The 12,281-nt window shown below is 31.2% G+C and overlaps 2 protein-coding genes and 1 non-coding gene across 3 annotated transcripts; 2 read left to right on the top strand and 1 right to left on the bottom strand.

The window, feature by feature from the left end:
* The first annotated feature begins 1,622 nt into the window (after nt 1–1,622).
* TRNAY-GUA lies at nt 1,623–1,713 on the top strand. The gene is given in 2 exon segments: nt 1,623–1,659; nt 1,678–1,713. It is a non-coding gene; the product is annotated as a tRNA-Tyr (tRNA).
* Nucleotides 1,714–1,813: 100 nt separating this feature from the next.
* LOC114178871 lies at nt 1,814–3,168 on the top strand. Its single transcript, XM_028064995.1, has 2 exons — nt 1,814–2,727; nt 2,906–3,168. The coding sequence occupies exons 1-2, from the start codon at nt 1,854–1,856 to the stop codon at nt 2,956–2,958; spliced, it is 927 nt and encodes a 308-aa protein (XP_027920796.1). The 5' UTR covers nt 1,814–1,853; the 3' UTR covers nt 2,959–3,168.
* Nucleotides 3,169–3,696: 528 nt separating this feature from the next.
* LOC114176609 (2-hydroxy-6-oxo-2,4-heptadienoate hydrolase) lies at nt 3,697–5,802 on the bottom strand. The gene is made up of 4 exons (XM_028061695.1): nt 5,069–5,802; nt 4,446–4,538; nt 4,303–4,370; nt 3,697–4,195 (listed from the first exon to the last, which is right to left on the bottom strand). The coding sequence occupies exons 1-4, from the start codon at nt 5,690–5,692 to the stop codon at nt 4,033–4,035; spliced, it is 948 nt and encodes a 315-aa protein (XP_027917496.1). The 5' UTR covers nt 5,693–5,802; the 3' UTR covers nt 3,697–4,032.
* Between the last annotated feature and the right edge of the window lie 6,479 nt (nt 5,803–12,281).

Below are 12,281 nucleotides of genomic sequence, written 5' to 3'. Positions count from 1 at the left end.
GAGATTAAAGATTTATAAATTTTGCAATTGTATGAAAATGGTTGTGAAAATTGATAAGAATGGAATGAAATTATGGTCACGTATATTTTGAACTTAATTCAGAAGCTCCAAATCTCCTCAAATACTCACGTAAATGTGACATCCTTCACTGTACACCATACTATACATTTTAATAAACATGCTACTTATTTTTTTATACAATAATTAATAGGATATTTTATAAGAATAATGAGAACTATTTTTTAACATATCGTTTTTCTTTTGAGAGAATAAAATATAATTTTTCGGATTCATAGATTACGTTTTATTTTTTAAAGTTTAAGACTTAGCATTTAACATTTGAGATTTTTAGTTCTTCAATATTTTTATTTTAAATTTTTTTCAATTTTGAAGAAAAAGATATTCTTGAAATTTAGGAAATCAAAATCACAATTACTCTGAATCTTAAGGCCTAAAGTATAATTAAAACATTTTTCGTCTAATACCACAATTTATTCATATTTGCTTTTTCTCCCAAATAGTAATACTTAAACCTAATAGGTAACTCAATTTAAACCGGTATTTAAGATTTAAGTGGTAATATTATATTAAATTACCTGATGTACAAATATTATAATCAAGATAAAATGATTTAGATATGTTTGTAACGAAGTAATCAACTTTATTAACATATTACAATTTACATCACAATAATTCTATCCTTTATTAGATAAAATTTACTTAGTGGATTCAAGTTATCCAACACTAATAGGATATGTTTGAAAATAACAATGACGTGTTCAATTACTAATATTAAAGTTTAAGATGCATAATAGAAAGAACATTTGGAGTATAAGTAATATGTAACTTATATTGATTTTGATATAAATATTACTCTAATTTTAATACTTATTTAAGTAATTATACATAATACTTTTCATTAATATTATCCAAATAACTATCATTTGAATAAAAATACTTTTAAAATAAAAGTATCCAAACACAAATTAAATTATACTAAAATTATTTTTTTGCTAAACTCAAGTTAAAAAAAGTAAACTTCAATCAAAGTTAACTTTGAATCCAAACACACATTTATTCGTATGTTTTTCAACTTCAAATGCTTTATACAGTTAACTTAATAGTATTTGACAAAATAATTTTTCATAATTAACAATAAACATATCCATTTTTTTATTCTTTGTTGCGAGAAGTAATTTTACAAATTTTTTTCTTATATCTAGTACAAACATAAGAATTGCTCATTTTTTATGACAATAATAAGAATAAAAAAATATAATTACAAAAATTCAAATGTTAGGAAGATTATTAAATGAAAATTGTTATTAAAATTATAAAAAAATAATACAGGAAAAAAATATAAAATAAATAATTTTATTGTTTTATAATATTATGATTATACAATAGAAACGCCTCAATAAAATTAATTTTGTAGTGATAATTAGATCAATAAAGTTAAAATTAGTTATTTATATGCGAATAAAATCCATAACAGAATATATACACAAAAGCTATTAATATATATACTATATATTTTAAATTTCTCTAGTTAATTTCTTTTTCTATACAGATTTCGAAAGGACCAAACATTCTTAAACTTTGGACTCGAGGTATATCAACAACCGACCTTAGCTCAGTTGGTAGAGTGGAGGACTGTAGTTGGTATTTCAAGCTGAAATCCTTAGGTCGCTGGTTCGAATCCGGCAGGTCGGATTTTTTTCTCATAAATTTTCTTTTATTCTATAATTTTTTTTTACGGAACATTTTTTTATATGAAAAAAAAGGTATAAAGTAAAAAAATACATGTGAAGAGGCTTAAGCTAAGGTAGTGGCATTGATTCTGTGATGAAAGCATGGCAGCACCACTACCATCTTCTCTTCTTCTCGCTCTCACCTTTCTCTCCATCAACATATTCCCATCGGCACCAGCCACAGCATGCCGCGACACGTGCGGCTCCACTCAGGTGAAGTTCCCCTTCGGCACCGGTCCAGGTTGCGGCTCCCCTCTTTTCAGCCCTTACATAACCTGCGCCTCCAACGGCACCGGCGACCAACTCTTTCTCAAAACGCACTCCGCCGTCACCTACCCTATCACCTCCATCTCCTACGCCACCTCCACCCTCACTCTCGCCCCGTCCTCCATGTCCAGCTGCTCCGCCATGCACCCCGCCACCACAAGCTTCACCCTCGACTGGACCTCCCCCTTCCAGCTGGCCTCCACCACCTTCCTCCTCCTCTCCTGCCACCCCTCCCTCTCCCTCTCCTCCCCCCTCTGCGACCCATCCTTCGACTACCTCTGCGCCACCCTCTACACTTGCCCCGCCGTCGCCTCCCTCGGCCTCCCTCTCTTCCCTCCCACCAACTCCTGCTGCGTCTATTCCCCCGCCAACCTCGACGCCAACGGCCAGCTCGACCTCAAAGCCATGCAGTGTGGGGCCTATGCTTCTGTAGTGTCGCTCGGCGACACCCCCACTGACCCCTCGCGCTGGGTGTATGGGGTGGCGTTGAAGTTCTCCTACGGCGGGGCCTTGGATAATAACTTGGTCACCACCAAGTGTAGTGGCTGCGAGAATAGCGGCGGAGTGTGCGGGTTTTCGGAGCCTGGGAATGGCTTCCTCTGTGTCTGTAAAGGAGGCTATAACACCACCTTCGATTGCTCCTCCGCTTACAACCAGAACCAAGACTACCTCTGGGACTCTGCTTCTTCTTACCCCTTCTTCTTCTTATGTAAGTTCTTTTTCCTTTGTACCTAATCAGTTTTTGGTCAAGCTTTGTTATTTACGATACTTCAATGTTGTAATTTGGGTGAAACAAAATGTATTGTCTTGCATGGAAAACATGTGTTTACAGTTGTAATTATAAGACATGTATCGTTAATGTTGTGTTCTTTGTGAATGTTTGGCAGCTTGGTTTGGTTGGAGTTCCGTTTTGGCTGGGATCATTTTGAGCTTAGTGTGATGAGCATTCGGGGGAGCCGTTCACTTCAGAATATCGTCAAAACTTTTTAATTAGTAAAAGCTGCTTTAGGAAAGTTATGTTTAAACAAATGGAATAAAGGTTATTCCGCATCCATTCCTCCTACACTGTAGTCTTTGTGGGTTTTTTTTATTTATTTTTTTTCTCTGTTAAAATAGTTTATGATCAAAGAAAAGAGCACTCGCTAATTCATTCCTAGTTTCTGTGGATAATTTTGCAACTACAATTCGGCTACTTTAGTAAGGTGTAGGTAACATTTATATATTTTAAGTGTAGGTAAGTATTCCATTCTTACATTATTTACTATTTATTTTTTATTTTTTTACTTCCTGACTTGAACCTATAAAAAGAATGGGTAAGCATGTGCATAAAGGAGGCCACAGGCCCAAAAAAGGATGGGGAAGAATACGGAGGCCCAAGGCCCAAAATGGTTCTTTATCAACCCACCATTCGCTTTATTCCTTGCTTCTTCTCTTTTAAACTGTCAAATACGACAGTTACTAATTACTGCGTGTTTACATATCAGTTTCCTTCTAAGTCATTGTCCATTCCTTAACTTTATGGTGAGTATGGTTTCAAGAAAAAACATCTCACATAAAAATAAAAAAAAATTGGGATTAATAGAAGCATTTTTATTTTTCCTTTGTTTATATATCTTTTCTTTCCGTTCAAGATTGTTGTTCCACTGGTTTCTAGTGGAACCAAACAACGCGATAATCCTTAAAAAAAGGGAAATATTCGCTTGAGATGTTTGATTCAAACACTGTTTGAAATACACACACCAAGTCATGATATTATCATGCAATCCCAGCCGAGTTTCCTTGGAAGATGTTCTCTCAAAACTATTTTCTGACATTCCTTTAAATAAGCAACAGATGCACTGTTTCTATTCTCTCTGTAAGGAACCAGTTTCACAACTATCCCCTTTCAGTCCTGCCCGAGAAAAAAAATACCACATGACTGATAATAGCGTACAAACAAATCAATACACAAGCATATCTACAATGCTGAAATCAAATCTAAATGTCTGTAGTGTGACATCTTTCTATTTTTCTGCTAATCCACATGGCGATCATTACTGTGGTTTTTTTGCACAGTTGGAGCTGTGGAATCAATGAGGAAGGATCTTATATGCTTGTACATATCATTGGCCTTCTCTACATTCACGGCATGTCCTGCATTCTTAATAACCACTAGTTCTGCATTCTCTCCCAGATGCCTAAAACCAGATGTGAAGTTAAAACAATCGTGTAAGTGTAAATTGGAGAGACATTTTCAAGACAAAATTAACAATGTCACAAAACGAAAGGTGAATTGGAGAGAGACCTTTTCAGTCTGTGAGCTAGTTCTATTGGGAATACCATGTCCTTTTCTCCCCAGATTATTAGCGTAGGCTGCATCATAAAAAACTTATGTCATTTAGTGAAACCAACCCATAATGTAAAGTCTGAAAAAGGAAAAGAAAAAACCTGGGTTATCCTAGGAAGATTAGACAGTTTTCTATCCTTGTACAATGCTTCGATCAGTTCTTTCCTCTCTTGCACATTTTCAGTGCACATCACCTGCATGTAACAAACTTCAGTAAATTGGCAATTGGCACTCCCATGCTTGTGCAAGCAATCAGAACTTTGGGTAATTTCTCACTGTGGAATAATCGAGAACGGTTCAAATCAAGTAGAAACGACAAATTTTATTAAAATATGCATACTTTTTCATACTTGGACGTTTTTCTCAATACGAGAGGACAATGGTGTTGTGAAGAAGAGAGCATCCAAATGGACCAACAGAGAACACACACGCGGGCATAACTTTTGTTCAATTAAAACGACAACTGAAAAAGAAGTAAACGCTTCTCTGATCCAATTGTCAAAAAATCAAACCTTCTACTCATTTCTCTCATCTTTCGAATTTTTATTTTTTTTCGGTTTATCTCGACCTAAACATTAAATAAATCGTCTCTACCAGGGGTGACCCACCACCATCGAATTGTAACAGAGCATGATGTAATTAGGAACAAGTGTACCAAACAATTTTAAAGTAAACCAACAAAACAAAAAATGAATTGAAATTCAGGGCAGCGCGTGGTACTCACGTTGATGTAATCAGTGAGAAAGCAAGTGGGCGTGACTTTAGAGGGCTTGACGAACGCGAGGCGCAGAAGCTGCCTCAATTTTTCCGGCGTCTGAGGCAGCAAGATTTCGGCAGCCTCGTCGACGCTCTTCACCTGAAACAGTCCTTCATCCAAGTCCTTCTCTTCGAAACACACCCCAGCGCAGCACAGCACCACCTTCTCCACGCGCTCAGGGAACTGCGCGGCGAGGCTGTAGGCGACGAAGCCGCCGTAGCTGATCCCGACTACGCTGCTTGTCCGAACGCCTTGGGCCTGGAGGAGGGCGGCCATGCACTGGGCCTGGAAGGCCTCGGTGCGGTCGGGGCGGGTGGTGTGAGAGTCCCCGAAGAAGAGGAGGTCCGGGACGTAGACGTTGAAGCGGCGCGTGAGTTGGGGGAGGAAGTCGTTCCACTGCCACATTGCGTTGGCGCCGAAGCCGTGGAGGAGGACGAGGTTGGGCCTGGAGTCTTTGTGGGCCTTGGGGGCCCAGCAGTGCATGATGGTGCCTTGGCCCAGATCCGTGGTGGCGGATTTGAGGCCGGCGTTGGAGAAGGAGAAGCGGAAGCAGCGGTCGCGCGTGGCGGTGAAGCTGATACACCCCGCCATGGTGTGTTGGTTAATGATTGGTTAATTGATCGAAGATGAAGCAAAGGAGTGTACTTTCAGAGTAGAAGACGCAGACACAACAGTCACACACGCACACACAAGTGAATGTGTCAGAGACAAAAGTCTCTTATATTATATTATTAATAATAAAAGGCCAAAAAATAATTATATATAGATTAAAGAAAACAAGTTGGAGAATTTTTTTTTATCAGCTTTACATTAAAAGAAAAATGTTTCTAATCTTTGGTCCATAAATCTAAAGAAATTTTTGTATTGGATCTTTTTGTCCATAAAATTGCTACAGATTGTTCTTCTTTTAGCAGATTTAAGTTCTTACAAACTGAGCATAAATACTTTTGGTAGAAAAAAAAAACAAGATATATATTTCTTTTTTACTTTTTAAAACTTGATATCCTTAAATCAATTTTTGTAACAAAGATGGATAAAACAACGTGCTAAAAAAATATATCAAAATGATAATCGGTCGTACCTTTTATCAAATATTTCATACCAATCGGTCATTACTGAACAATAAAAATATAGAAAATGTAATTTTCATTATCATTTTACTATATTATATACATTATTTTTTTTAAAAGCATATTAATAATTAATAATTCCCTGTGGACGTAACTTTTGTGAATTTGTTTCTTAACTAATTTTTCTTTTATCAAAATTAAAGAATGAAAAAGAGACAAATTTCGAATGAGTGGACTCTCAATAGAAAAATACATTAATAATGAACGCGTACCAAAATTATTTAAATACTTATATTTATATTATTTAACGTTGTAGATGAAATTAGTATTGGTCTACTGAATTAAGAAAAAAAAAAACAGCGGAAACAATTTTAGTTTCTAAATATTAAATTTAAAAAACTAAGATGATTTTTTTAAAAAAATAGTCTTATTTAGATAGTAAATATACATAAATTTTTTTAAAAAGTAATAGTTTTTTTTTTATCACAAACATATAATCCAAGACAAAATAAAGTAATGCAATCTTCTTTGTTGTGGTTGGAATTGATTCAGGAAAAAACCAATGAAATTGTATATAATTGAAATAGTTTTTTTTTTTTTTTTTACTTAAACATCAAATTATATATGATCTTATTCTAAAACTTCTACAAGAGTTTGTATTTACGAATTTGGTGGAAAAAAAATTGTTAGATCAACATAAATATTTTATCAATTAAAATGGAAAATGTCCCGAATATTGACATTTAATGGTATTAAATATTTCACATGATATTATTGTAATCGGTTGTTTTTGAAAATTACATAATTGATGTTGTATTAGTTTTAATTGATTGTGTAAGAGAAAATACAATATTTTGTATGTTATGTTATGCTTATATAGTTGATGTGTTTAGAGATTCTGGTTAAATTATGTGAGACATTTTGGACGAAGATGAATGCAACCAACAAATCATTTATGTTTTGCATATTTATAGAATTTCGAATTTATTCAGAGCTTTATGACATGTAAATATTTATTATTAAATAATTTATATAAAGATTTCATATATATCAAAACCATTTTCAAAAGAAGCACTCCATGTGGTGAATTTCTTCTTCTTCTTCTTCTTTTTCAGTGGTAAATCCAAATATGACCTAATACGCAATCAAAATTTTTATGCTAACTTTGGTATGAATATTATCATGTTAGTTAGCATGGTTAACCTAACGCTACAAACAAACATTCACTGCTCAAGTCAATGCAACTTTTTTTGTTTCTTTTTTGAAAAATCGCATTGAAGCATTTAATTTAAACAACTATTAATATTATGTATAAAATGCACCAACAGTAAAAATGAAACAAACATACTCAACTATAAAAAATTGTAGAAAAAAAAAAGAAATACATGTTTATATTGACATGTTTTTTTTTTTCAGGAAAAAGAAAGAAAAATAATATATAGTGCTGGCAGATTGGGCTCGGAAGGGGTGTGCATTTTAGGCTCAGTGAAGGAAAAAAAATATTACACATTCTTATCATTGACACCCTTGAAGTTCACTAATAAACCACCTTCTTCATTTTGTTTCCAAATATACCCTCGTCTGAAAATTAGGAGATAAAAAAAAACCATGTGGGTAAAAATGATAAATATTAAGGAATCACTTATAATTATACATCAGAAGTTAAAGTTAAAGACGATAATAATCTCAAAGATTCTTGTTTTGTTTTTTTTTTTAAGTTGTTGAGGGATTATTGCCATAGCTACAAACTTTATAAAGAGATAGTGAATTAGAAAAAGTTCTATTAGGGGTTGGTTCATTAAAATCAGGGGTGCAAATAGCGTCTCCCCCAATTTTAACAACATATGGGCCTAACACCCTGAAAGGGGGGAAAATCAATCAAACTAATTATGTTAACATCTCTTTTAAACAAGTAATACTGCTAACTTATTAATTTAACTTATTAAAATTCAGCACTAGTCTATTAATTTATTCTTGCACTATCGTATTCACTTTTTTCTTCTCTTCTAATTCATGTTAACTATCAACTAATTATATAATTGATTTCTACTTTTCTTTACGTATACAATAAGTCCTAAACTTTTGTCAACAGCCTTTTCTACTAATTACTGTAAAAATATTATTTAACATACGCTTATATCTATGGGTTATTTAAATTTATAATATTTTACAAACCAATTAATACAATTTATTTATTTAGCTCGTTAAAATATATTATAAAAAAAATACAACTATTAAAACCATCAATAAAGATATAACAATGTTTTGAAGACTAAAATGAAATTTTGTTGATCCTGAAACATTGGAGATTAAATACATTAGTCATTTAAATATAGTTTTGTTTTTTCTCTTTCAAAGATGAGAATTTGGCAATGATTAAAATGTAGGGTAATAGGGCAATAGGCATAGAATTCTAGCTCTGCCAAATTTTGTCTGCTTGTCTGCCAAATCAACATGATGAGGGATGCATGAGTAGCATAGTTTGTTAGTATAGTGCATGCATGCATAGGCATTACTATTCCTATTATGAAGTCAATGCTTTCAACCTTCAATCTAAATCCTTATCACCACTCAATTTAATAAATTAAATTATATATGTGTATTTCTGAAATATTTAATTCAACCCTACTCTTCTTTCTTTATACAAATATATATATATATATATATATTGGAATGATGAAAATAACATGTCTTAAAAAGTCTCACATCATCTAGGACAACTAAGAAAATTAGTGCTAATAACTATATAATGAACTCTAAATTTATGATATTTTTTTTCCGAGTCAAACACACTTCAAGTTTATATTTGACAATTTTTATTTGTCTATATGTTTCTTTACGTTTATTTTTCCAACAAAATATATATATATATATATATATGATAATTACCTAGTCAACATATCACCCTTATCTAACAGTAGCCAAACAGTGTTTAGATATTAACACACCTTCCATAAAGTAATTTTAATGTGGCTCATTGCCCTTCACCAAATGCCAAATAAAAAATAAATTAAATTATAAGTACTATGATACTATGATACTGTTTGTCTAGCTTTTTAATTAAATTTAAAATTTTATTTTAGAAACACTTGTTCATGTTCAATAACAAATTTGATTGTAGAAATTACTAAAACAAATTTAGACTAGAATTTAAAATGCATAGTCAACTTGTAAAAAGGAAAGTTACCTCACACAAATGCTTTTTTGTTTAGGACACCTCCTTCGCACAGCAGCAATGATGCAATGTGAAGGCTTCTCAATGTGATGACACTTTTTTCCAACAATGAAGGTTAAACAAATGATAATGAAGAAGAGATAACAAGAGAATGAAAACAAGAAGAGGTGCAAAAGAGAATAAAAAGATCTAGAAGAAGGAAAGATGACACATATGAATTAAAAGTTATATTATAGTGGTTCTACACAATAATCGATGTAGTATTGTGTTTTTAAATTAAAAATAACATTAATTTTTTTAAAGAGATATTACTAGTTAAACCTAACAATTGATATAATATGATTTTCAATATTTATGAAATTGTCACTGTACAATTTATTACATTTCTTCTTAATGAACTGACATAATATCTTTTTATATTTCTATTTTACACTAGTGATTTCAGTTTTAAAAAATTAAAAGGGAAATAAGTATGAAAGGTGCAAAGTTTCGCGAGTCTATTCAATACACTTATATTTCAAAAGTAAAAGTCTAGATGTTATTTTAGTAGTGTGATGTTTGAACCTTAGCAAACTAATTTTATTTATCTTAAAGATTTATTTTGACAACCTTTGTGATAAGATATGATATTTTTCAAGAGTATATTCTTATGAAAACTAGTTTACCTTAATTTTTTGTGTATCTCTTATTTTTTTTTTCTTTTTATGATGATCACATATCAAATACAAGAACAATAATAAGAATTAATGGTGATAGTAGCACCAAAGTTAGAATGAGACAATGAAGTATTAGTATATGAATATCTTAGATAGTTGAACTTAGTGTTTTGGAGAACTTTATTAAGTTCTTACTTAATATTTTGAAGTACTTACGATTTATTTTAGGTTTAATTACTCGGATGGTACCCACTTTGGTACAAGTATGTCAATCTGGTACCCGTTTTTAAAAAAGTGTCAATTGCATCCTAACTTTTGAAAAAGTACTTCAATTAGATCCTTCTCGGACGGAGTTGATTAACGTCGTTAGTCAACGTGCCACGTGTCAATCTGTGGTTTTTTAATTTATTTTTTGTTTTTTTTAATTTTTTTTAATTTTTCGAAAAAAAATTAAAAATGCCACGTATCAGGTCCCCGCGTGTGACACGTGGCATTGTTAGTGCCACGTGGCATTGCAATGCCATATGTCCGTGTCATTATCATATGTCATTGTGTTGATTTCGATTTAGTCCTCATATATGTCTTTTTGTTTCAATTTGGTACCCACTTATGTATATCTGATTCAATCTTGACCTAATTTTTTCTAATAATTAAAATCCATCTTTTATAAAATTAAAAGTAATTAAGTATAAAAATTTTACAAAAATTAAGTATTTGATATTTATATTAAAATTTAGTGGTAAAAGTCATTTTATTAAGTCATTTTTAATAAAAAAGATTAGTATAACATTTAGACAGATAGAAATTTTGGTTTAAAATTAGTAAGAGGCAATATTGTTCTATTTTGGGTTAAAAAAATAATAATTAACAAAACATGAGTACTTAATAAAAAAATAATTAATAAAGTAATATGTTAAAAAGTCATTTTTAATAAAAAAATATTAGTAAAACATTTTATACAAATAATATTTATACTTAATTAGTTTTAATCTTAAAAAAATGAATTACAAAAATATTTTACTTATTAAAAAAATTGGGACAAAATTGAATCAGATATACATAAGTGGATACCAAATTGAAACAAAAAGACATATATAGGGACTAAATCGAAATCAACACAATGAAATCTGATAGTGACACTGACACTTGGGATTGCAATGCCACGTGGCACTGACAATGCCACGTGTCACACACAAGGATCTGACACATGGCATTTTTATTTTTTTTTCAAAAAATTTAAAAAAATCAAAAAAATATTAAAAAAATCAAAAAAAAATCAAAAAACCACAGACTGACACGTGGCACGTTGACTAACGACATTAGTCAACTTCGTCTGAAAGAGACCTAATTGAAGCACTTTTTCAAAAGTTGGGATACAATTGACACTTTTTTAAAAACAGGTACCAGATTGGCACACTTGTACCAAAGTGAGTATCATCCGAGTAATTAAACCTTTGTTTTAACTTTAATTCTTGAAATACAATATTAGCTGGTTTAAGGATGGTATCTTTAATAAACTCATTTAGAATTTTAGAATTACTTGAGGATTAATAATGTATAATTGTTCAGCAAAGTAAGTTGTTACATAATAGTCTCATCGCTTAAATATGCATTCTTTTTTGAAAGGTTTGTTAAAGAATAAATTTGGGACACAAATTTTAAACCCAAAACAAATAATATCTGACATGTGACGATTGATCTAAGGATATTATGTCAATTGATTGACTTTAAATTGAATACATATTAAATTTCTACTAATTTTGATATACAATAATGTTCAATAAGTTGTTTTTGAATGAAGTAAGTTATGCCTAATTTGATTTTGTTATACTTACACTAATCATTCTTAAAGCATCTTTAATTTAAATTTTGTTATACTTTTTAATGATATATTTTATAGATTATATCAAATTTCAGTGAATAACGTTTTAAAAAATATATTTGAGATTTAAAAAAAATTACGAATTATATATATTTTTTATTTTTAAACTAGTTTTAATATACTATATTCCCACCAAATAATATTAGAATATTATACTAATACACATTCTATAAAATATGTAATAGTTTAACTCAAGAATATTTTTTTAAAATAATTGAAGAAAAAAAAATTATCTAAACCAAACATTAAATTACGTTGGACAACACAGCTCATCAATTTGTATCGTATAATTACAATATGAGAAAAAAACATTTTTTAAGATTTGGATTAGATCTTTTAGGTAACAAAGCAGCACAGTGGGACCCTTTTTGGTTGTCGATGAACTACAAAACTATTG

Source organism: Vigna unguiculata, chromosome 3, assembly GCF_004118075.2.
Source record: "Vigna unguiculata cultivar IT97K-499-35 chromosome 3, ASM411807v1, whole genome shotgun sequence".
Taxonomy (NCBI): Eukaryota; Viridiplantae; Streptophyta; class Magnoliopsida; order Fabales; family Fabaceae; genus Vigna; species Vigna unguiculata.
The sequence above is the reverse complement of the archived record's forward strand: the minus strand, read 5'-3'. Positions and strand labels throughout refer to the sequence as shown.